General features: G+C 51.6%; 1 protein-coding gene across 1 annotated transcript; it reads right to left on the minus strand.

The window, feature by feature from the left end:
* Positions 1–11,467: 11,467 nt before the first annotated feature.
* Positions 11,468–26,239, minus strand: LOC144952868 (purine nucleoside phosphorylase-like). Its single transcript, XM_078883339.1, has 7 exons — positions 26,121–26,239; positions 24,144–24,213; positions 22,791–22,893; positions 19,497–19,600; positions 14,123–14,298; positions 13,240–13,430; positions 11,468–12,137 (listed from the first exon to the last, which is right to left on the minus strand). Exons 1-7 carry the CDS (start codon positions 26,141–26,143, stop codon positions 11,896–11,898), a joined length of 909 nt encoding a protein of 302 aa, XP_078739465.1. The 5' UTR covers positions 26,144–26,239; the 3' UTR covers positions 11,468–11,895.
* Positions 26,240–26,439: the final 200 nt, after the last annotated feature.

A 26,439-nucleotide genomic window follows, 5' to 3' on the forward strand; every position in this document is an offset into this window, starting at 1 on the left:
ACAGGAAACCCAGGCAGGTGTGTGACAGGGAACCCAGGCAGGTGAGTGACAGGGAACCCAGGCAGGTGTGTCACAGGGAACCCAGGCAGGTGTGTGACAGGGAACCCAGGCAGGTGTGTGACAGGAAACCCAGGCAGGTGTGTCACAGGGAACCCAGGCATGTGTGTCACATGGAACCCAGGCAGGTGTGTGACAGGCAACCCAGGCAGGTGTGTGACAGGGAACCCAGGCAGGTGTGTCACAGGGAAACCCAGGCAGGTGTGTCACAGGGAACCCAGGCAGGTGTCCCACAGGGAAAAGCAGGCAGGTGTGTGACAGGGAACCCAGGCAGGTGAGTGACAGGGAACCCAGGCAGGTGAGTGACAGGGAACCCAGGCAGGTGAGTGGTAGGGAACCCAGGCAGGTGTGTGGCAGGGAACCCAGGCAGGTGAGTGGCAGGGAACCCAGGCAGGTGAGTGGCAGGGAACCCAGGCAGGTGAGTGGCAGGGAACCCAAGCAGGTGAGTGACAGGGAACCCAGGCAGGTGAGTGACAGGGAACCCAGGCAGGTGAGTGGCAGGGAACCCAGGCAGGTGAGTGGCACGGAACCCAGGCAGGTGAGTGGCAGGGAACCCAGGCAGGTGTGTGGCAGGGAACCCAGGCAGGTGAGTGACAGGGAACCCAGGCAGGTGAGTGGCAGGGAACCCAGGCAGGTGAGTGACAGGGAACCCAGGCAGGTGAGTGGCAGGGAACCCAGGCAGGTGAGTGACAGGGAACCCAGGCAGGTGTGTGACAGGGAACCCAGGCAGGTGAGTGGCAGGGAACCCAGGCAGGTGTGTCACAGGGAACCCAGGAAGGTGAGTGGCAAGGAACACAGGCAGGTGTGTTACAGGGAACCCATGCAGGTGTGTCACAGAGAACCCAGGCAGGTGAGTGACAGGGAAACCCAGGCAGGTGAGTGACAAGGAACCCAGGCAGGTGAGTGACAGGGAACCCAGGCAGGTGAGTGACAGGGAACCCAGGCAGGTGAGTGACAGGGAACCCAGGCAGTTGTGTCAAAGGGAACCCAGGCAGATGTGTCACAGGGAAACCCAGGCAGGTGTGTCACAGGGAACCCAGGCAGGTGTGTGACAGGGAACCCAGGCAGGTGTGTCACAGGAAACCCAGGCAGGTGTGTGACAGGGAACCCAGGCAGGTGAGTGACAGGGAACCCAGGCAGGTGTGTCACAGGGAACCCAGGCATGTGTGTCACATGGAACCCAGGCAGGTGTGTGACAGGCAACCCAGGCAGGTGTGTGACAGGGAACCCAGGCAGGTGTGTCACAGGGAAACCCAGGCAGGTGTGTCACAGGGAACCCAGGCAGGTGTCCCACAGGGAAAAGCAGGCAGGTGTGTGACAGGGAACCCAGGCAGGTGAGTGACAGGGAACCCAGGCAGGTGAGTGACAGGGAACCCAGGCAGGTGAGTGGTAGGGAACCCAGGCAGGTGTGTGGCAGGGAACCCAGGCAGGTGAGTGGCAGGGAACCCAGGCAGGTGAGTGGCAGGGAACCCAGGCAGGTGAGTGGCAGGGAACCCAGGCAGGTGAGTGACAGGGAACCCAGGCAGGTGAGTGACAGGGAACCCAGGCAGGTGAGTGGCAGGGAACCCAGGCAGGTGAGTGGCAGGGAACCCAGGCAGGTGAGTGACAGGGAACCCAGGCAGGTGAGTGGCAGGGAACCCAGGCAGGTGATTGACAGGGAACCCAGGCAGGTGAGTGGCAGGGAACCCAGGCAGGTGAGTGACAGGGAACCCAGGCAGGTGTGTGACAGGGAACCCAGGCAGGTGAGTGGCAGGGAACCCAGGCAGGTGTGTGACAGGGAACCCAGGCAGGTGAGTGGCAGGGAACACAGGCAGGTGTGTCACAGGGAACCCAGGCAGGTGTGTGCCAGGGAACCCAGGCAGGTGAGTGGCAAGGAACACAGGCAGGTGTGTTACAGGGAACCCATGCAGGTGTGTCACAGGGAACCCAGGCAGGTGAGTGACAGGGAAACCCAGGCAGGTGAGTGACAAGGAACCCAGGCAGGTGAGTGACAGGGAACCCAGGCAGGTGAGTGACAGGGAACCCAGGCAGGTGAGTGACAGGGAATCCAGGTAGGTGTGTCAAAGGGAACCCAGGCAGATGTGTCACAGGGAACCCAGGCAGGTGAGTGACAGGGAAACCCAGGCAGGTGAGTGACAGGGAAACCCAGGCAGGTGTGTCACAGGGAACCCAGGCAGGTGTGTGGCAGGGAACCCAGGCAGGTGAGTGACAGGGAACCCAGGCAGGTGTGTCACAGGGAACCCAGGCAGGTGTGTCACAGGGAACCCAGGCAGGTGAGTGACAGGGAACCCAGGCAGGTGAGTGACAGGGAAACCCAGGCAGGTGTGTGACAGGGAACCCAGGCAGGTGTGTGACAGGGAACCCAGGCAGGTGTGTGACAGGGAACCCAGGCAGGTGTGTGACAGGGAACCCAGGCAGGTGTGTGACAGGGAACCCAGGCAGGTGTGTCACAGGAAACCCCAGGCAGGTGTGTCACAGGGAACCCAGGCAGGTGTGTCACATTAAAACCCAGGCAGATGTGTGACAGGGAAACCCAGGCAGGTGAGTGACAGGGAACCCAGGCAGGTCAGTCACAGGGAACCCAGGCAGGTGTGTCACAGGGAACCCAGGCAGGTGAGTGACAGGGAACCCAGGTAGGTGAGTGACAGGGAAACCCAGGCAGGTGTGTGACAGGGAAACCCAGGCAGGTGTGTGACAGGGAACCCAGGCAGGTGTGCCACAGGGAACCCAGGCAGGTGTATGACAGGGAAACCCAGGCAGGTGTGTGACAGGGAACCCAGGCAGGTGTGTGCCAGGGAACCCAGGCAGGTGTGTGACAGGGAACCCAGGCAGGTGTGTGACAGGGAACCCAGGCAGGTGTGTGACAGGAAAACCCAGGCAGGTGTGTCACAGGGAACCCAGGCAGGTGCGTCACAGGGAAACCCAGGCAGGTGAGTGACAGGAAAACCCAGGCAGTTGTGTGACAGGGAAACCCAGGCAGGTGAGTGACAGGGAACCCAGGCAGGTCAGTCACAGGGAACCCAGGCAGGTGTGTCACAGGGAACCCAGGCAGGTGAGTGACAGGGAACCCAGGTAGGTGAGTGACAGGGAAACCCAGGCAGGTGTGTGACAGGGAAACCCAGGCAGGTGTGTGACAAGGAACCCAGGCAGGTGTGCCACAGGGAACCCAGGCAGGTGTATGACAGGGAAACCCAGGCAGGTGTGTGACAGGGAACCCAGGCAGGTGAGTGACAGGGAAACCCAGGCAGGTGTGTGACAGGGAACCCAGGCAGGTGAGTGACAGGGAAACCCAGGCAGGTGTGTCACAGGGAACCCAGGCAGGTGAGTGACAGGGAAACCCAGGCAGGTGTGTGACAGGGAACCCAGGCAGGTGAGTGACAGGGAACCCAGGCAGGTGTGTGATAGGGAACCCAGGCAAGTGTGTCACAGGGAGCCCAGGCAGGTGAGTGACAGGGAAACACAGGCAGGTGTTTGACAGGGAACTCACGCAGATGAGTGGCAGGGAAACCCAGGCAGGTGAGTGACAGGGAACTCACGCAGATGAGTGACAGGGAAACCCAGGCAGGTGAGTGACAGGGAACTCACGCAGATGAGTGGCAGGGAAACCCAGGCAGGTGTGTGACAGGGAACCCAGGCAGGTGTGTGACAGAGAAACCCAGACAGGTGAGTGACAGGGAACTCACGCAGGTGAGTGACAGCGAAACCCAGGCAGGTGTGTGACAGGGAACTCACGCAGATGAGTGGCAGGGAAACCCAGGCAGGTGTGTGACAGGGAACTCACACAGATGAGTGGCAGGGAAACCCAGGCAAGTGTGTGACAGGGAACTCACGCAGATGAGTGGCATGGAAACCCAGGCAGGTGTGTGACAGGGAACCCAGGCAGGTGAGTGACAGGGAACCCAGGCAGGTGTGTGACAGGGAACCCAGGCAGGTGTGTGACAGGGAACCCAGGCAGGTGTGTGACAGGGAACCCAGGCAGGTGTGTGACAGGGAACCCAGGCAGGTGAGTGACAGGGAAACCCAGGCAGGTGAGTGACAGGGAACCCAGGCAGGTGTGTGACAGGGAACCCAGGTAGGTGTGTGACAGGGAACCCAGGCAGGTGTGTGACAGGGAACCCAGGCAGGTGAGTGACAGGGAACCCAGACAGGTGTGTCACAGGGAACCCAGGCAGGTGTGTGACAGGGAACCAGGCAGGTGAGTGACAGGGAACCCAGGCAGGTGAGTGACAGGGAACCCAGGCAGGTGTGGCAGGGAACCCAGGCAGGTGTGTGACAGGGAACCCTGGCAGGTGTGTCACAGGGAACCCAGGCAGGTGTGTCACAGGGAACCCAGGCAGGTGTGTGACAGGGAACCCAGGCAGGTGTGTGACAGGAAACCCAGGCAGGTGTGTCACAGGGAACCCAGGCATGTGTGTCACATGGAACCCAGGCAGGTGTGTGACAGGCAACCCAGGCAGGTGTGTGACAGGGAACCCAGGCAGGTGTGTCACAGGGAAACCCAGGCAGGTGTGTCACAGGGAACCCAGGCAGGTGTCCCACAGGGAAAAGCAGGCAGGTGTGTGACAGGGAACCCAGGCAGGTGAGTGACAGGGAACCCAGGCAGGTGAGTGGCAGGGAACCCAGGCAGGTGAGTGGCAGGGAACCCAGGCAGGTGATTGACAGGGAACCCAGGCAGGTGAGTGGCAGGGAACCCAGGCAGGTGAGTGACAGGGAACCCAGGCAGGTGTGTGACAGGGAACCCAGGCAGGTGAGTGGCAGGGAACCCAGGCAGGTGTGTGACAGGGAACCCAGGCAGGTGAGTGGCAGGGAACACAGGCAGGTGTGTCACAGGGAACCCAGGCAGGTGTGTGCCAGGGAACCCAGGCAGGTGAGTGGCAAGGAACACAGGCAGGTGTGTTACAGGGAACCCATGCAGGTGTGTCACAGGGAACCCAGGCAGGTGAGTGACAGGGAAACCCAGGCAGGTGAGTGACAAGGAACCCAGGCAGGTGAGTGACAGGGAACCCAGGCAGGTGAGTGACAGGGAACCCAGGCAGGTGAGTGACAGGGAATCCAGGTAGGTGTGTCAAAGGGAACCCAGGCAGATGTGTCACAGGGAACCCAGGCAGGTGAGTGACAGGGAAACCCAGGCAGGTGAGTGACAGGGAAACCCAGGCAGGTGTGTCACAGGGAACCCAGGCAGGTGTGTGGCAGGGAACCCAGGCAGGTGAGTGACAGGGAACCCAGGCAGGTGTGTCACAGGGAACCCAGGCAGGTGTGTCACAGGGAACCCAGGCAGGTGAGTGACAGGGAACCCAGGCAGGTGAGTGACAGGGAAACCCAGGCAGGTGTGTGACAGGGAACCCAGGCAGGTGTGTGACAGGGAACCCAGGCAGGTGTGTGACAGGGAACCCAGGCAGGTGTGTGACAGGGAACCCAGGCAGGTGTGTGACAGGGAACCCAGGCAGGTGTGTCACAGGAAACCCCAGGCAGGTGTGTCACAGGGAACCCAGGCAGGTGTGTCACATTAAAACCCAGGCAGATGTGTGACAGGGAAACCCAGGCAGGTGAGTGACAGGGAACCCAGGCAGGTCAGTCACAGGGAACCCAGGCAGGTGTGTCACAGGGAACCCAGGCAGGTGAGTGACAGGGAACCCAGGTAGGTGAGTGACAGGGAAACCCAGGCAGGTGTGTGACAGGGAAACCCAGGCAGGTGTGTGACAGGGAACCCAGGCAGGTGTGCCACAGGGAACCCAGGCAGGTGTATGACAGGGAAACCCAGGCAGGTGTGTGACAGGGAACCCAGGCAGGTGTGTGCCAGGGAACCCAGGCAGGTGTGTGACAGGGAACCCAGGCAGGTGTGTGACAGGGAACCCAGGCAGGTGTGTGACAGGAAAACCCAGGCAGGTGTGTCACAGGGAACCCAGGCAGGTGCGTCACAGGGAAACCCAGGCAGGTGAGTGACAGGAAAACCCAGGCAGTTGTGTGACAGGGAAACCCAGGCAGGTGAGTGACAGGGAACCCAGGCAGGTCAGTCACAGGGAACCCAGGCAGGTGTGTCACAGGGAACCCAGGCAGGTGAGTGACAGGGAACCCAGGTAGGTGAGTGACAGGGAAACCCAGGCAGGTGTGTGACAGGGAAACCCAGGCAGGTGTGTGACAGGGAACCCAGGCAGGTGTGCCACAGGGAACCCAGGCAGGTGTATGACAGGGAAACCCAGGCAGGTGTGTGACAGGGAACCCAGGCAGGTGAGTGACAGGGAAACCCAGGCAGGTGTGTGACAGGGAACCCAGGCAGGTGAGTGACAGGGAAACCCAGGCAGGTGTGTCACAGGGAACCCAGGCAGGTGAGTGACAGGGAAACCCAGGCAGGTGTGTGACAGGGAACCCAGGCAGGTGAGTGACAGGGAACCCAGGCAGGTGTGTGATAGGGAACCCAGGCAAGTGTGTCACAGGGAGCCCAGGCAGGTGAGTGACAGGGAAACACAGGCAGGTGTTTGACAGGGAACTCACGCAGATGAGTGGCAGGGAAACCCAGGCAGGTGAGTGACAGGGAACTCACGCAGATGAGTGACAGGGAAACCCAGGCAGGTGTGTGACAGGGAACTCACGCAGATGAGTGGCAGGGAAACTCACGCAGATGAGTGGCAGGGAAACCCAGGCAGGTGAGTGACAGGGAAACCCAGGCAGGTGTGTGACAGGGAACTCACGCAGATGAGTGGCAGGGAAACCCAGGCAGGTGAGTGACAGGGAACTCACGCAGATGAGTGGCAGGGAAACCCAGGCAGGTGTGTGACAGGGAACCCAGGCAGGTGTGTGACAGAGAAACCCAGACAGGTGAGTGACAGGGAACTCACGCAGGTGAGTGACAGCGAAACCCAGGCAGGTGTGTGACAGGGAACTCACGCAGATGAGTGGCAGGGAAACCCAGGCAGGTGTGTGACAGGGAACTCACGCAGATGAGTGGCAGGGAAACCCAGGCAGGTGTGTGACAGGGAACTCACACAGATGAGTGGCAGGGAAACCCAGGCAGGTGTGTGACAGGGAACTCACGCAGATGAGTGGCAGGGAAACCCAGGCAGGTGTGTGACAGGGAACCCAGGCAGGTGAGTGACAGGGAACCCAGGCAGGTGTGTGACAGGGAACCCAGGCAGGTGTGTGACAGGGAACCCAGGCAGGTGTGTGACAGGGAACCCAGGCAGGTGTGTGACAGGGAACCCAGGCAGGTGAGTGACAGGGAAACCCAGGCAGGTGAGTGACAGGGAACCCAGGCAGGTGTGTGACAGGGAACCCAGGCAGGTGTGTGACAGGGAACCCAGGCAGGTGTGTGACAGGGAACCCAGGCAGGTGAGTGACAGGGAACCCAGACAGGTGTGTCACAGGGAACCCAGGCAGGTGTGTGACAGGGAACCAGGCAGGTGAGTGACAGGGAACCCAGGCAGGTGAGTGACAGGGAACCCAGGCAGGTGTGGCAGGGAACCCAGGCAGGTGTGTGACAGGGAACCCTGGCAGGTGTGTCACAGGGAATCCAGGCAGGAGTGTCACAGGGAAACCGAGGCAGGTGTGTATATTTGCTTGATACAGCAATCGTGCTGTGACGGTTCCACCTGAAGACGAAAGCTTGTGTTGCCTCCGAAACGTCGTGATTTTTTATTTTACTCTGATAATTTTGATTTATTTTTTACCTACGTGACTTTACCGAAAAAACCTAAGAGTATGAATCCTTGCAGTCACGAAAGCTTCAAATCTAGAATAGACCACTACCCCCCCCCTCCCCCAACCCGTGCCATGTGGGTAACAAGGACACTGCGGAAGTTCTCTCCCAATGAACTCATCTCCCAGAACAATGGGGCCAATGAATAATTATTAATTCCTCCCAACCTGCACCACCTCCCCCCCCTACCAAGAGCAGATTATAATTACCACTGCGTGCACTTAGGGGCCGTCCATAAATGACGTCACGCACCTAGGGGGGGGGGGTCAGACATTTGTGACGATGTGTGCCGAGGGGGGGAGGGTTTGAGAAATGTGACGTCACATCAAAATGCGCAACTTTAAATAAATATAGAATTGTTATAACAACACTCCTACAACATCAGAGTGCAGCGCCACATTAAATACGCACTGCAATGACTATAGTTTAAAGCGATTTGAAGCATGTTTTATTTTCAAAATGGAAATATCGTTTTGGGGGGGGGGGGTCAGAGCTTTGTGACGTCATATTTGAGAGGGGGTCTGACTTTTTGTGACGTCGTGTGACGAGGGGGGGGGGGGTCAAAAATCGTCCAAAATCGCGTGACGTCATTTATGGACGGCCCCTTATGTCCACGTGTGTGTTACAGTATGTGTTACAGACTCTCCACTTAGCCCGTGATTTATGTTGCGTGTGCATAGTCTACACATGCGAAAACAGCACATCGCTCTTCTACAGCCTCATTGTAAGACATCATGTCTTGCCAGGACTCTCCACCATCCAACGCAAGCAAACTCAACTCTGAGATCACGTCTAAAGATAAAATAATAAATTAAAATAAATAATAGAATACGACGTTTCGATTGCAACACAAGCAATCATCATCAGGTATAATGAAATAGCGACATAAAATCTAACCAGAAAACTAGACAGACATATTAGCAGACAGATATCACCAAGATACATAGAGAGAGCAACACAGGCTATGCGTTAATTGTGTGTTGACCGACCTTCTGTGTTGTATTACATTACATTTCGATATTTTACTAGGTTATTTAATTTTAGTGTGTCCTTCTCCTGATTTTCAGGCTTGCTTGCCGTGTCATCGCACTTGCAGCACCACGTTTTGTTGTCCACTCATTGATATGCTAATTTTTTCTCTAACCCCCCTCCCTCTCTCTGCTTCCGCCCTCCTCTGTCTATTTAAGGCCACCCCACAGAGACGACCACCTCTCTCTGTTACCTGTGTTGCTCTCTCTATGTATCTTGGTGATATCTGTCTGCTAATATGTCTGTCTATAGTTTTCTGGTTAGATTTTATGTCGCTATTTCATTATACCTGATGATGATTGCTTGTGTTGCAATCGAAACGTCGTATTCTATTATTTATTTTAATTTATTATTTGATCTTTAGACGTGACTTAACCGAAAGAAACAAATAATAATTCCTGCAGTCACGAAAGTTCTAAAATTAAGATTCAACTCTGAGAGTTGCCGTCTGACGCTCTGTAACAGCGGCAAGGGGCAGGAGGAGAGGCCCCACTGAGATGACTTCACGTGGATCCCGGTCACTTTGTGTCTTCTACAATTAATTTCTCAGTTGCCTTATAATATTTTCTCGCATCATACCGCCTATATTATACGCTCCTTGTTTTACGAACATGTCCTAGTTGAGCTTCGAGTGCCACGAAGCGTACACTGAACACTTGCAGAGCAGGGCATCAACAGCAGCTACTCCTGAGAGGCTGTGAGCCACCACCTGAGATAACACGCAATCATCACCAGCGTCCGTGGAGAATATAAGTAGCAAAATTAATTGGTATCAAATGAACACCTTCTTTACATATCTGTCCTCTCCACGGCACATCCTATCAGCCCCATAGCCTTCTGCGAGTGCATCATTTGAACATTAATTCAAGACAACAAAGCACTGTACCGCTTTCGCCATGCATTGTGTCATCAGCAAAGTCGGGTTTTGTGTGAACCAAAAAAATGCATCAGATCCGTCGTATTTACTCCTTCAATGTTTACTGACGTTCAGGGCAGAACAAATGTGCACACTCAACAGCCACGACGACCCAACAGCACCGATATGCACTGCATGTGGCAACGGCATCTGATGCAATACCCACTCAGCTGTTGACATAAATGTCCAGGGCTGCCACGTCCCCCCAATACAAATTATCGGCTTGCATGCTCACTACCGCACTGTGGCCTAAGAGCAATGGGGATTACTAGTTACGGCGATTTTGAATTATTGCTGAATGGACTTTCTCACGTAAATACGTGAAGCCATTGCCCTGTTCAAATACGTCTTGAGCCGGTCCTCATCTCATATCTACAGCCCTGAGCCATGGTGGAAACTCCTAGTGACGATGACACAAAGTGAGCATGTCACTATAACTTACGCAGATTACGTGGGGCATTTGGTCATTTTAGCCGGGCAATCGCGACTACGCATGTCGTAAAGCACTGTGGAGGCAGCGAGGGTTGGTGTATCACACAAATGTGAAACTCCCGTCTCGCGGGCATCATCGTCGCCAAACCCTCGCGTGCCAGAAGGCAGTACAGAAAGTGGATTAGTGTCCATCTTTTTCCACCTGTATAGAGTTGTCTACTGTGCAACATGTGGGATTTCTCCTTCGACTCCCGTTTCCTTCCACATGTATAAGCACTTATTAATAAACTGGAAGTAGATTGATATTCTTGGTTCTTTCGTTAAAGTCACGTAGAAGGGAAATAATAAAATAATAAAAATAAAACAATAAAATTCTCACGACGTTTCGATTGCAACACAAGCAATCATCATCAGGTGTGAAACCCACAGCAATCATTTTTTTGCATATTTTTTTCTTGCTGTGGTTTTTGAAGAAAAAAAATATATTGCTGTGGTTTTCACACCTAATGATTGCTTGTGTTGCAATCGAAACGTCGTGAGAATTGTATTGTTTAATTGTTATTATTTATTATTTCCCTTCTATGTGACTTTACCGAAAGAACCAAGAATATGAATCCCTGCAGTCACGAAAGCTTTAAATCGAAAAATGGAAATAGATTGATAGAGGACCGCAGACATTGGGAAATTAGTGGGAGCCGCTGGCTCTTTACCGCCTGGCTACTGCCTTCCTGCTCATCTGTGGCCCCTCCTTGCACCCGAGTCGTGATCTCTATGAGAGAGCAAATACTGTGAGGCGCGTTACACAACGACATTATTATTATGAAATAAATCATTTAAGGAAAATTACCTTGAGGTTGCCCGAAAACTACTTAACAATTTTTTATTTTACCATGTAAAGCCCACTGAGCTATGAAGCTCTTTTTCACAAGTGACCTGTCCACCAATGATAGCTCAAAGTGCTTTATCATGTGGAACTTTAGAGCAGCCAAATACTCTCAACGCAGGTTTCTAAATGTGGAGAGAAAAAACGGATGAACCGGAGAAAAATGCACGTGACCACGGGGAGAACATGCAAACTCCAAATATACAGGCGTCAGGGTCAGGATTAAAACTAATAATACCATGCGAAGGAATCTAGATTTGAAGTTTTCGAGACTGCAGGGATCCATACTCTTTGGTTCTTTCGGTAAAGTCACGTAGGTATGAAATAAAATAAATTAAATCACGACGTTTCGATTGCAACACAGGCAATCATCATCAGGTGTGAAAACCACAGCAAGAAAAAAAATCCTGAATTTTCCTGAAAAAAAAATTGCCGTGGTTTTCCACCTGATGATGATTGCTTGTGCTGCAATCGAAACGTCGTGATTCAATTTATTTTATTTTATACCTACGTGACTTTACCGAAAGAACCAAAGAGTACCAGGCGAAGGAGTGCATACCGTGGCGCCCTTACAAGGCTGAGTGGAGTAAAGATGCTCATTGCTAAACACTGCAAACATTGAAGAATAATGCCTGGACTGTGAGAAATGGAACATTGTACTAGAGCAGTGGTTCTTAACCTGGGGTGCAAGATGCCCTTTCTGAGAGCCAAAGAAGTTCAAGCTGCAGTCAAGGTTAAGAACCACTCTACTAGAATGATCCCTAATGGTGGATAACAACCTTCATACAAAGTATGAACGATCAACAGGGCGCAGATTTCACAATGGTTCGAGTTCATGCAGGGTCCCACGTTTGAGCGACATTCGACCACCGCTGCCACCCCTCTTCATTCGACGGCAGCCGCGGCGTCTCCGCCCTCTCGGTGGAACTGGCCGAGTTGCGCGACGACGGCGCTGACGAGGGTCTGCAGGGCGACGGCGCGCAAGCTGCTCGTATGCAGCACCTCGGCGTGGTTGGTGCGCTCCTCGCTCCGGTAGTTGCTGACGGCCATGTTGGTGATGAGCGTGAGCGCCAACACTCGCAGACCACAGTGGTATGCGCACACGGCCTCGGGCAACGTGCTCATGCCTGCAACGCCATACGCACGCGGGACACGCACGTAACATTATACCCGCATTCATAATCATCGTTTTTGGGTTTAGATCGCGTTATTTATAAATGTGTCGTAACCCTCCACCACCCGACACGGCCAATCAGTAAAAAAGTGTCACGTTGACAAAGGACAAATAGTTCACTGCTTTAGCCCACCGGTGTGTTGAAGCGTGAAACCACAACATTTACAATTTGAGTACGACGTTTCGCTGGTAATTGCATCCAGCATCATCGGGCAATTCGCGAAAGCCTATGTGTTAAACTGATTGGACCCGCATAACACACACATGGGATATGGGGCAACAACCGCCATTCACCGCTAAGCTGGTGGTGGCGTCACCACGGCACTTGTGCCAGGCTATGTGCACTTAAAGGTCACGTGAAGTGTCGAACACTCGCTGGCAGGAGGTCACAGAACAGACCCAGGTGCTATGGGTTGACTCGCAGATTAATCACCTGTGTCTCCTATTATGCCAACTTGCTGCGTTTTAGCCACCCGGTGCTTCACTCATTGTTGTGAGTATAGCCTTTTGCCATCTGTTGTTGCTGGAGGGCGACTGGCTCCAACTGCCAAGTAGCGTACTTCACGAGCCTGGTACCAATCATTGGCAAGTCCACTCAACTGCATATTCCATCTCTTCTGTAGCTCGTGTCGCACCCGTTGAGCCTATCTGGCCGAACAAAATCTATTTGGGCAAGTGGTGGCTGGACATGTGGGCTACATGACCCAGTTAACAGCCTTGCCTGCCAGAGGAGCTCACCGATGGGACTGTATCCAGATCTTTCAAGGATGTATGAGCTACTCACACAATCCAGCCTGGTTAAACCCACAGATGCGACGTCACCGCTCACTTACCGTGCAAAATATATCCATTATTGCGCCCTCCCCCCCAAAAAAATACAAAAGTCTATATTTATACTTTTTGCATTGTGTACAGTCTGGAAGCTACCCACATTCCACATTTGAAGTTTGTTGCATGTCGGGAAGTATGCTAAGCATTTCGAACAGACACACATATTCACAAATTTCCCTTTTTTATATATATATAGATGAGGAGCATGTGGCCGTGAGACTCACCCACGGCGTCGGCGCCGAACGATCGCAGGAGGCGGCTCTCGGCCACCGTCTCATAGCAGGGCCCCGTCTGCATGCACAGCACGCCCTCGTGCACCAACTCTGTCACGCCAAGCTGCGCCGCCACACGCGAGCACGTGCGCCGTAAGGCCACGTCGTATGTGTCCGCCAAGCAAGGGAAGCGCACGCCCAGTCTGGGAGAGGGACAAAAAGGTGGCAGATGTAAGTGGGGGTGGGGGGACAGGCAGTGGAGCCATAGTGCCCAGAAAGATGGTGGAAGAGTATGTGGAGGTCGTCCTGGTGCTTGGGGATGGTTGTGATGGTGGTGGAGATAGTGGTGGTGCAGCGGCTAATTGCCCTGAACTACAGACATTCCAGCCTGATTTAGATTTTATCCCACAGCCAACTGCATTGACGATTGTCTGAACCGATCCTGGGCCTCCCCAAGGTTGAATCAGCTTCAAATGAGTCCCTGTTGCAGTGTATAAACAACACCACATTGGAGAAAAAGGCGGCCATGTGTGGTGCTGACCACCCCCCGCCCCCCTTGTGTGCTGTGCTGGCCTTCTAATAGCACTTGCCCCAACAGTCTGTTAAGGCTATAAGGGGAATCTCTGTCTTTTGTTGGTGGTGGTGAAGTGTTGATAATAGAGGTAGAGTTGTTTGTGGTGGTGATTGAGGTTGTGGTGGTGATATAGTTGGTAGTGTATGTGGTGGAATTTTAGTAGGTGGTGAAGATGGTGTTTTTGTAAGTTTCATTGAAATGAGTGTTGGTGTTAAAATCACAGTTGTATTATTCACAGGCTGATAACAAAGAGAGAGCACCCATGACAGCCACAAAGTGAGGGAGGTGGTGGGATGAGGAGGGAGGAGGTCTCGTTCGCACCTTTCATCATTGGGCCCCACTAGGGGGTTGAGGCCCATGAGGCCGGGCAGGTTGATGTGGTCTCTCACGAGCATGATGTCCCCAGCCTTGTAGTCGGGGTTTAGGCCTCCAGCTGCGTTGGTGAGAATCAGTGTCTCGATGCCCATCAGCTTGAACACTCGTACGGGATATGTGATCTGCGATGGAGGCACGCAGCATCAGGTGTATCATCACCATCAGTCATGAGCAATTCCCGACGCCACCAAGGTCACCTCTCAAGGTATTGTGATTTAACATAAAATCGAGCACCTCCGCATTATGGTGGCCGTCCACTTTGTCATTAATCTCAACCACACAACAAGGACGTGTCCTGCCCAAGCCCACTCAATTATCTGAACGGTCCAATTGATGTCTCTAACGCGCGTTTATTCTGTAATCCACGTGTTCCTCTCCTGTCTCTCAGTGTCATTACAAGCGTACCCCTCTAAATGCTTCTTTGCGCACTTTTCAGCTTTCCATTTTCTTTATTAATATCTACATGATCCGCATATTGCAGCAAGATGTAGTTATACGCACCGAAATGTGAATTTTCTGTGGGCACGTTGCTGCATGGTAGACACTCATGTGTGTTCTAGACGTCTTGTTTAGCGAACTTATTAGCTAAGCAAAGTGTCACATTTTCTTGGCGCTCGCCATTATACCCTTCCTTATTTGGTACCTCCCTCATCTCCTATGACTCATTCCCATTGGTTGTTATGACGACCGCTGCTGTTTTCACAATATCTGAGATGGTTCGTTGATTTTCCATTCATATCAATGCATTTGTTTCTCCAATGCCACTTGTGGTGAGCATCTTGTAATGACACACTCTAGAGATATATTGATATATATATACATGTCTATGTGTAGAGGAAGTACCGTTGTTCACATAATTGTTTTGCCTAACCGGTAACCGCATGAAAAAACAGTAAAACGCAGTTAATACTGATTAGTGTCCCACACGCAGAAATGACTGGAGTAATAAACACAACACTTTTATCATTTTTTCAACGAATAACCGAGCGCAGTGGTGGCCATGGTGGTGGAGTGGTGAGTCTGTGTACTACTGGCCTTGCAATGCAGAGCTTGCTGTTCCATTGCATGCTCTGGCGGGGCAGTGGAAACAAGGGGGCAATTGCCTTCAGTCCTCCTGCCAGCTCTGTCCACCCACCAGCATAAATGGGTTCACCACAGGTAGTCTATAATTGGCAGGTAGTGCAGAGTGGGGTAAATTGTGGGTATGTCCATCTCTTCCTGGACGTCTGCTATGTGGAAGAGTAAACCAAATACCCTCTTTAGAGCTCCCTCTAGTGGAGGAGACCCTTCCACTAGCAGTGGCGTAAGCCAGCGGCTGCGGGGCTGCTCCTTTACCTTTTATTGACATTAACCTTTTTTGCTGATGAGACAGCCCTGATGGCCTCCCGAAATTCCATGGAGGAGTTACAACAGCATCTACAACACGATTTACGTAAACTTACACTTAATTCCCGAAACTGGTCCACAATGCTAAAAAGACCAAAGTTATGTTATTTTCAGGCTGCCCCAAACCTGTCTCACCACCTATGCACATGGTGGCTCCGGTCTCGCCCTATTGAGCAGGTTGACAGCTTTAAATATTTATGAATTAGCCTCGACTCGAAACTTTCTATATAGAATGGTGGCCACCGTCAGGGTCCATTGTTATGTTGGTATGCATGTAGAACTTCTTTCGCACCCTACAGAGCAAACTGTGCTAATCGGAGGTGCGTGATAAAAACAACAAGCTAAACACAAAAGGCAGTTCTAAAGAAATTAGTTTCCAATAAAGATTTCAAAGTGCATAGCTCCAGTGGCTTCCTAACATCAGAAGGAAGAGCATTCCAGACGGACACACAAGCGCATCTGAAAGCGCGAAGCAGAAGAGATGAATATTCTGCTTCCATGCCAGCGCCAGAAATTTATAATTAAAAAAACTGATACAGGCAGAAGCCCTAGCCCTTCCCCTCATGGGACAGGGCTTCAGCCTGCATCACATGATCCTGGAAATACCAACTCAGTGACTTTACAGAGCGAAAACTAGGAAACTGGGGAACACGCACTAGGACCTACATAACACTCAAACCAGAGCTAATCAGCCCTGATATGTGTTTTATTTTTTAAGTGACAGAAAGCTCCAAACGTTTTGGAGGCGGTGGCCATTGGCGAAAACCTGGCCACCGCCAGACTTCACTGTTATGAAGAGATGTACGCATAGCCAAATCAAAAGAAAGGAAGGCGAAAATGCGCCTCGAAAGAAGGAACAAAATGCTTCGTAGAGATATGTCACTGGGGGAGAAAGAGCGAGAGACAGAGAGACGACCTGCCAGCCAGGGAGATACAGGGGCTGCCAGTGCCGCGGGGTCCCCATCGGTGTTGGAGGACAAGGGGATGGGATACCTCGTTGTGGCCACCTGAGGACGTTATAGGCCCTGGCCTTCTCCAGCTGCTCCCTTCTCCATGGAGGGCAAGGACCCTCTAGGCGGCTTTCCGCGAAAAGGAACCTACTTCCAAAAGAGAACTGAGCCAGTGAGGCTTTCATAGTCTGTGGCATGCGTAACTTGCGCTGCTAAATAGCCCATCTGGCAGTTGTCACGGTGACCAAAGCCCAAGCATTTCATTTCACCAGGCAAAGGCCTACATCAGTGATGAAACTGGAAGCCAGCTGAAGACTTGGCCTCAGGCTTAAAAAAAAACCTGACCAATGCATCCTGTGCCAATGTTACTGTATATGCTACATACATTGTGGCCCGGAGGGACAGTGAGAGGCTACAATTAATGGATTCTGGACCTCCTTGTTAGTGGTGCTTTCAACCAAGTCAGGAAGAAGCCAAGAAGGGTCTTCCCTGGATGTGTGCCTAATGAGGAAAAATGGGCAGATTAGGGAAGCATCTACAACAGGGGTGGGGAATCTTTTTTCTGCCAAGGGCCATTTGGATATTTATAACATCATTCGCGGGCCATACAAAATTATCAACTTAAAAATTTGCCTGTTATATTTGGTCAAACATTGTATTAACTCACCCCTAATGTGATGGCTGGAACTGCTTCTCTTTGGTGAGGCATGTGATGTTAGCTGGTATTGATGATGTTGCTACTCGCAACTGCTTTTCCAGGTTTGCTCCTAGATTTATTTAATTTCGAGTCCCGCCTGCGGTTGCCTTGGCAGGGCCAGACCAAATTATTTCACGGGGTTATATGGCCCGTGGGCCGGACGTTCCCCACCCCTGATCTACAAGAAGAACCACTACCTGCTGTATCGACCTGGTTCTCAGGCACAGCATAGCACTGATCCACCTATTTAGGGACCCTGGAGGGTTCTAATCGGTTTCGGCCATTTGTGCCGGATGGCATCCAAAATATGCTGGTCCAGAAGAAGCTCAGCAGTGGCAGAGGGCTTAAATATGTCACAGATTTCCAGGAGAGGCGGGTTACGATTGATTCTCTCATTACTTTTTACTCTTGTACAACGTTGCGAGATGCAATTTTGCATGAACGAGGCTTTATGAAAAAAAAATTAATTGTTTTACTATCTGAGGATGGAACTTTAGCCTTCATCGTCCTATCCCCACTGTCCCTTCGCTTCTTACTTGTATGGTGCCTGTAGCACTTTTAATTAGTCCTGGTGGGGGGGGGAGGGCACCCCGGACGGGCCTGCCCTGATCTAGACCCCTCGAGTGCAAGCTCCAGTAGAGACCCGTTTCAACCAAAATGGGATGGCTGCTCAAATCAGTCCCTTTAGGCCTTCTGAGTCAGCCTGGGGGAGTCTCTTTCTCAAACCCTCCACAGGAGTAATACTGGATAGGGACATCCTTAGAATCCTGGAGGGGCTCCTCAGGACCCCAATTATCATGGGCCTGGCTCTGAGACCACTGATCTAGGGCCCTACGGCGAACAGTACGACAAACTGCCAAAAGCCCACTGCAGTCTATTGTGCAGGGACATCCGCAGCCAGGACTGGTGTAGGTGGTGTCACCACGGCGCTTGAGGCCCCCACAGAAGGGGCCCGGCAGACGTTGGCCATTGCCCGGCAGTTCGGAGGCCTCCACGCTTGGCAGAGGCCACCGTGGAGAGCTGTGCTGGATCATGGAGGCAAGGTAGACCCGAGCCCGATCACTCACCTAGCATGACGCACCCGCGTGGGGGGGGGGGGGTCGATTCTCAGCTTTGAAAGGCCCATCGGGCCAGCCAACATACCTGGGGTCAACCAAATCGTGCCTACCCTGTCCCTTCGGCACAAAGAGCGCAGCAGAGAGGCTCAGAATCGTGGGGGGGGTGAAGCGGCAGTTTTTTTCCACCTTAACCCCACCTGAATATAGTTAAAGCCACCATCCTGCTCAAAGGTGATGATTGAGCCACCATCTACCACCCAGTTTTTCGAATAGACCCTCAAATGTCTCGTTCCATTACACCACTCCGCTCTTCGTTTTGCCCTTGACGACCCCCGATAGAATCCATCATTGCAACCTGTACATTCACCCAAATCCGTCCACCCTGAATATCTGAAGAGACCATCAATGGGCTGTTTTCATCCTTAAGGTCTGTTTCGGGAATAGACTCCCCCGCTCATCTACAGCTTAGTTCCCTCCCTTCACTGCCCCTCTTTTTTACCTATTAAACCAAAACACAGCGCATACTTGCAATTGCACTGTGGGCGCCCTCTTGCTCCGACGTCTGCACTGTCTTTTTCGATGTGTGTGTGTGTGTTTGTCACTGTTATACTAAAACATAGAGCTCTCCACACATGTAACTAACTTTTCATGACACTTTTGACCCGTGTGTGCGTTTCCATTTATGACTGTTGAATGCCTTGTTTGTGAATTTTGCAATAGTTTTATGGACCCTAAACTTTTTCTCGGCAATCTCAATGTTTTGGTTTTGTTGTTGCTGTGTTTCCACACCACTGATCTCCCTTGTGAAATAGCTGGCTAACTGGCGTAACAAATGAACTTAACTTAAACTTTTAACCGAGACACAAGGGCAAATGCACCACGTGGTGACTTGTGCCTGTGCGGTTTGTACGTTCGCACGACCCAATCGGCCTATAAATTACTCACATTCCACTGGACACAATTACCGGTTCCTGACTTTTTTAACCGATTCTTAAATCCTATTACCGGTTACCAGCCCCAGTCGGAAAGGGTCTTTCACCTCTCTGCACCAGCAGCCTGAATGTCCCACTCCTCCAAGGATATCCCCAGCCCTGCGGAATCAAGCTTGGTGCACCCCAGTGACAACCTCTGCGTGGACAGAGGCGGGGGGAGGGGGCACGCCAGAAGCTCCAACCGGATGCCCCTGCATGGCAAGTCCATGTGCCAGTGCTGGTGCTGGAGGCACGCACTTGCTCGATGGAGTGGCCCTCGTATGCGTGCACGCGGCCCTGCATGCACACGCACACCTCCCCGCTCAGCAGCCCGAACAGCAGCCGCCCGGCGTGACCTGGCACTGCACACACAAGCAGAGATACAGTGAGGGAAAAAAGTATTTGATCCCCTGCTGATTTTGTACGTTTGCCCACTGACAAAGAAATGATCAGTCTATAATTTTAATGGTAGGTTTATTTGAACAGTGAGAGACAAAATAACAACACAAAAATCCAGAAAAACGCATGTCAAAAATGTTATAAATTGATTTGAATTTTAATGAGGGAAATAAGTATTTGACCCCCTCTCAATCAGAAAGATTTCTGGCTCCCAGGTGTCTTTTATACAGGTAACGAGCTGAGATTAGGAGCACACTCTTAAAGGGAGTGCTCCTAATCTCAGCTTGTTACCTGTAAAAAAGACACCTGTTCACAGAAGCAATCAACCAATCAGATTCTAAACTCTCCACCATGGCCAAGACCAAAGAGCTCTCCAAGGATGTCAGGGACAAGATTGTAGACCTGCACAAGGCTGGAATGGGCTACAAGACCATCGTCAAGCAGCTTGGTGAGAAGGTGACAACAGTTGGTGGGATTATTCGCAAATGGAAGAAACACAAAAGAACTGTCAATCTCCCTCGGCCTGGGGCTCTATGCAAAATCTCACCTCGTGGAGTTGCAGAGAACATGAGAACGGTGAGGAATCAGCCCAGAACTACACGGGATGATCTTGTCAATGATCTTAAGGCAGCTGGGACCATAGTCACCAAGAAAACAGTTGGTAACACACTACGCCGTGAAGGACTGAAATCCTGAAATGCCCGCAAGGTCCCCCTGCTCAAAAAAGCACATATACATGCCCGTCTGAAGTTTGCCAATGAACATCTGAATTATTCAGATGACAACTGGGTGAAAGTGTTGTGGTCAGATGAGACCAATATGGAGCTCTTTGGCATCAACTCAACTCGCCGTGTTTGGAGGAGGAGGAATGCTGCCTATGACCCCAAGAACACCATCCCCACCGTCAAACATGGAGGTGGAAACATTATGCTTTGGGGGTGTTTTTCTGCTAAGGGGACAGGACAACTTCACCGCATCAAATGGACGATGGACGGGGGCATGTACCGTCAAATCTTGGGTGAGAACCTCCTTCCCTCAGCCAGGGCATTGAAAATGGGTCGTGAATGGGTATTCCAGCAAGACAATGACCCAAAACAGACGGCCAAGGCAACAAAGGAGTGGCTCAAGAAGAAGCACATTAAGGCCCTGGAGTGGCCTAGCCAGTTTCCAGACCTTAACCCATAGAAAATCTGTGGAGGGAGCTGAAGGTTCGAGTTGCCAAACGTCAGCCTCAAAACCTTAATGACTTGGAGAAGATCTGCAAAGAGGAGTGTGACAAAATCCCTCCTGAGATATGTGCAAACCTGGTGGCCAACTACAAGAAACGTCTGACCTTTGTGATTGCCAACAAGGGTTGTGCCACCAAGTACTAAGTCATGTTTTGCAGAGGGGTCAAATACTTATTTCCCTCATTAAAATGCAAATCAATTTATAACATTTTTGACATGCGTTTTTCTGTATTTTTGTTGTTGTCATTCTGTCTCTCACTGTTCAAATAAACCTACCATTAACCATTAATATTATAGACTGATCATTTCGTTGTCAGTAGGCAAACGTACAAAATCAGCAGGGGATCAAATACTTTTTTCCCTCACTGTACCCCCCCCCCCGCCGCCTTAATGTGCAAGACTGCCGACTTTCCTGTATGCAACATTTCTCATATCCGCAACTCTCTCCAATATAGCAGTAGAAACAATGATTAATGCGATCTAGATTTAAAGTTTTCGTGACTGCAGGGATCCATGATCTTTGGCAATCGAAACGTCGTATTATATTATTATTTTATTTATTTTCTTTCTACGTAACTTTATCGAAAGAACCAAAGAGTAATTCGTGCAGTCACGAAAACTTCGAATCTAATTGATTGATTTGTTTATTCTTTAAAAAACTTTTTTTTAATCTTTAAAGGGTTTTCATTTGATTGGTAGTTTCTATAAATAGGATTCCGTGCTCACATATAATTATTAGTCAACAGCATTGTTGGATGCAACGAGCATCAATGACGCTATGTGAATTAAAATAGGGGGTGAAGGCGGTGGAGGGTGAAGGTGGAGGAGGGCGGGGGGAGGAGGAAGGTGGAGGGCAGGAGGGTGGGAGGGGAGGAGGGCGGGGGGTGGGTGGGGGGGGGGTAGGGCGGGAGGAGGGTGAAAATGGAGGAGGGTAGAGGTGGAGGAGGGGGGGGGGAGGGTGGAGGAGGGTGGGGGGGGAGGAAGGTGGGGGGGAGGAGGGTGGAGGTGGAGGAGGGTGGGCGGAGGAGGGTGGGGGGGGTGATAATGGAGGAGGGTGGAGGTGGAGAAGGGTGGGGGGGAGGAGGGTGGAGGAGGGTGGGGGGAAGGAGGGTGGAGGAGGGTGGGGGGAGGAGGGTGGGGGTGAGAGGAGGGTGGGGGGGGGGAGGAGGGTGGGGGGGGAGGAGGGTGGAGGTGGGTGAAGGCGGGGGGGATGGTGAACGCAGGGTGCAGAGGCGGGGGGGGGGGTGGAGGAGAAAGGGGGGATCCCCCCATATAAAACCATCGGTTATGGGGCTTCATGGCCGCGTCTCTTCTCAAGATGATGGCTGTGCAGTGTTTGAGGAGGAGATAACTTTGTACCCTGATTCAATAAGCAATCGCCTAAAGTTTCGACCTTACTGGCACTGATCGGGATAGTCTGGGCACTGAACGCCCTGCTGGTATGTGCGGTTCCAATAGGAATAATCTGGAAGAAGCATTTTACTTGGTGCACCGATCATAATAAGGACTAAACTATGTACTTATATATACATAATAGTTGTTTGCCTTTTGTTTCATAATACATTTTATTTTTTTACCCTTTTGCTGATTTGTAAAGTCTTACATAAACAAAACAGGTGACATCATGTTATCATGTAAAGCAACCATGAATACATGACAAGACATAGGTTTACAATTTATGAGTAAAACTCTATCTACACAATATACATAGACGTAAAATATAACAACTTAAATATCTTGGGAACAGTAGCCAATAAGTTGTTTTGATTGGCATATTTGAATTCAGCACATCAAATACATAACAAACAGCACATTTCATCTCTGAAGCAGACGACGTCTAAAAAAAATTTGCAGACCAGTACTTACACGGGCATTTGATTGAACGAGTTTTGACTTCACTGACGCTCACCAGCATGGTACGTACCGGTGGTCTCGAGGAAGTTGGGGATGTCCCGGTAGTGGAATACGGTGGCATCGCACAGCTGAGTGGCCAGGTCTCCGAGGCCGGAGCCGCACACGATCGCGACCTCCACACACGCGCGTGTGGCGAGCGGTCACGTAGCGGTTAGAGCGCCGCGCTACGAACCCAGCGAACGGACTTCTTTCGGTAAAGTCACGATATGTATAAAATAAAATAAATTAAATACCTACGTGACTTTACTGAAAGATCCAAAGAGTATGGATCCCTACAATCACAAAAACTTCAAATCTAGATTCCAGCGAACGGAGTTCGATCGCCGCTCATGGCCAACATCGGTGACGAACATCTGAACCAGTCCTCGGCTTCACCTAGATCGACTCAGCCTCAAATGGGTAGCTGGTGCGGTGCGTAAACATTGCCACTGGGGAGACAAAGGGGGCCGGGCGTGGTGCTGGCCACCCACCCCTTTGTGTACCGTGACGGCTTTCATAGGTGCTCGCGAATAACACATGCCCCAACAGTCTGTTAAAGCTATGCAATGATCCTTCGGTTTAAGATGCCATCGTTTAACGATATTTCAATGAACGATCCGCCTCCCATAGGGTCCCATTGTTTCTATTAACGCTACATTTTCGTTTAACGATATGACGCGGCTGCCAATTTCGGCCAATCGGAGTGCTCCTAAGTGGACTCGGCAGACCTCAGCCAATCAGCGATGCCCTTTAATGAGCGTTTTGAGAGCAACCGGCTAGTTTAACCCATCCAATTTTTTTTAATGCTCAATTTATGCACCTTTTTACGCTATTAATTGTTTATTCACGTTTGTATTAATGGTAATACTTTAATATGTTCTTAGAACGTTTATTAAAATTGCGTGTTTCAATATAATAAACTACGTTTTTAGGGTGAAGGTCAACAACTAACGATCGTTCTTGGAACAAATTGAGTCTTTAACATGTATTTCCTATATTCGATAAACGATATTTTCAATAAACGATTCATTTTCGTGGAACCAATAGATATCGTTAACCGTGGGACCGCTGTACGGGGAATATTTGTCTTTGTTTAATGATAGTGACTGTGGTGGTGGTAGTGGTGGTGAGCTAAGTGACTGTGGCTGCCGTGGTAGTGGTGATAATAAAAGTGACTGTGGTTGTGGTGGTGGTAGTTGTGTTGAGAAAAATGACTGTGGCTGCGGTGGTGGTAATAAAAGTGACTGTGGTTGTGGTGGTGACGATAGTGACAGTGGTGGTGGTAGTGGTGGTGGTAATAAAAGTGATTGGTTGTGGTGGTGGTGACGATAGTGACTGTGGTGGTGGTAGTGGCGGTGTTGATGATGTGGAGGCTGCGAGCCACCTTTGGTCGGTGCTCCGTGCGGGACAGCAGCCACTGCGCTGTCAGCTCATAGTCTTCGTACGCGTATCGCCTGGACGAGCGCACGCACACACACGTTCACACCTCCTCACCCATCATCCTCCTCGCTACCACCCGTCATGTTCCTAAACCTCAAATCCACTCCATCCCTTTCGGCTTCTCCTCCACCCTGGCTGCAGCGTGACAGCGATCCTGGGAGCAGCCCGGCTGGCAGAATGGGATGCGAACACTGCATTCGAACTCCTAGGGGCGACTGCTTTTTTTTAAGGATCCACCCAACGCAATGTCAGCATGGGAGGTGAGGTCGTGGCAGCACCTCCATCGAGGCAGGGCCATGTCGTCGCAGGGCGCCACAGTGGAGTGGTTATCTAAACCAGGGATCCCCAACCCCCGGGCCGCGGACCGGTACCGGTCCGTGACCTGTTAGGAACCGGGCCGCACAGCAGGAGGTGAATGGTGAGTCCGCGCGTGGCCCGTCAATTATTTTATTGACCACTTCCGTCCGCGCCTCTTTCCCGCACTGCGGACTTGTCTCAGTCACAGTTTTGGTAAGCCCACAAGCTCTAACCCCCTAGCCAAAATGAGTAAAAAACAAACTTCGCTACAGAGCGGCTTTGAAAAGGGGGAAAGACCCAATGATGACCCCCCACCCCCCCCGGTCCGTAAAAACCGGTCCCTGGTGCCAAAAAGGTTGGGGACCGCTGCTCTAAACTACCGCTTGCCACGAATCACTCGGGGAGAACGGCTTCACTCAGCTCGTCACTGCCCAGCCGTGGCAGGACGCCAGGGTCTCAAATCGGTTCGCCTCGCGTGCTACCACGACAAACCAGTGACCCACCCACCCCTCATGCTCAGGCCACAGCTGTAGCCATACTGTCTCGCATCAGCGTTCATAGCTGTCCCCCGTGGTGGCTATGCATGTGGCTTGGAATCCAGCGCCGTGAAGGCTCACAGGGACAAGGGCAGCAAAATTAATAAGTTATATTTAAAAATGCTTTTTTAAAAACACGCTTTAATGAAATGTACCGTACGAGTAATGGCAGAACTCCACGACTCCAGGAAGTGGACCCGAAGCTTGCCATAGCGTAAGTGACTGTGAGCGTGGACAATTAGACCCAAGCCGAAACATAAGATATACAACAGATTGCTTAAAAATATATATTTTAATGATAGAATAGTATTGTCATCAGTATCACATAAATATACCAAGTTTGCAGTCAATACGACATTGGGAAGTGGGTTAAAATTGAGTTAAAAGATTTGAGGATACGACAACAGAGTGAGTTAAATAAAAGCGTGTAAATGCAAAAATCTGGACTCCACCACCTCTGTCTCGACTGCATGTGGTGGAGTGTTTCCCCCCTCGCTCGCATGCGCGGGGATTTCTCGCCGGGTGCTCCGGATCTTTCCCCCCACATGTATACGCACTCGTTAATTGGCTGGTAACTGAATATGTAGAGGACTGCAGAGCTTGCAGGCGTGGTTTCTGGCAGCAACATTAAAACACATTATTTTCTTCTTGGTTCTTTCGGTAAAGTCACGCAGAAGGGAAGTAATAAAATAATAAAATAAAACGTAATAAATAATTTTTATTATTTTATTACTTCCCTTCTACGTGACTTTACCGAAAGAACCAAGAAGATGAATCCCTGCAGTCACGAAAGCTTTAAATCGAAACACATTTTTTACTTGCACAGTTAAGTAATTATATTTTTTCAGTTGCTATACAGCCGAGTACACGACAAATCGCGAACCTTAAACACCCAGTCGTTCATAAAAGTTGAAGGCAGTATAGTACTATAGTAATAGAGCAAGTGCAGAATCAGTGAACCGGAATTGATAACTTTAAAGCATTTAGCGCGGGGCCCTTGAAAGTACGGGGCCCGCAGTATTTGTCGCTACTTTTGCTACGAGGATCATCCGGCACTGCAGATTATTATGACAATCGTAACTGCTTACCCACAACGCTTCGAATCAGCCATTTCGCCTCGACCGCTGCTTCTCTTCGGCCTCCCTCCTGACTCTCGTCCCTGGCTTCAGTGTCCACACAAGCGGCCACTCCGATCCGTGCGCCCGTGCAGACAGCGGCGAGGGTCACTCTCTCGCCTCCCCCCCTCCCTCCCCCCTCGCCTTCCCCCCCTCTCGCCCCCCCCTCTCGCCTCCCCCCCTCTCGCCTCCCCCCTCGCCTCCCTCCCTCGCCTCCTTACCCCTCTCGCCTCCCTCCCTCCCCCCCTCGCCTCCCCCCCTCGCCTCCCTCCCTCGCCTCCCTACCCCCCTC

The sequence above is a fragment of the Lampetra fluviatilis genome, chromosome 70 (assembly GCF_964198595.1).
Source record: "Lampetra fluviatilis chromosome 70, kcLamFluv1.1, whole genome shotgun sequence".
Classification (NCBI taxonomy): domain Eukaryota; kingdom Metazoa; phylum Chordata; class Hyperoartia; order Petromyzontiformes; family Petromyzontidae; genus Lampetra; species Lampetra fluviatilis.

Bases quoted from the DNA above. Each gene is read 5' to 3' on its own strand.
- LOC144952868 (XM_078883339.1), bottom strand. From the start codon at position 26,143: ATGGCTGATTCGAAGCGTTGTGG. The intron at 19,601-22,790 runs GTACGTACCATG...TTGTGTGTGCAG, and splicing joins CAACTTCCTCGAGACCACCG to TGCCAGGTCACGCCGGGCGG. The intron at 14,299-19,496 runs GTGCGTGCCTCC...CCTCCATCGCAG, and splicing joins AGGGCCACTCCATCGAGCAA to ATCACATATCCCGTACGAGT.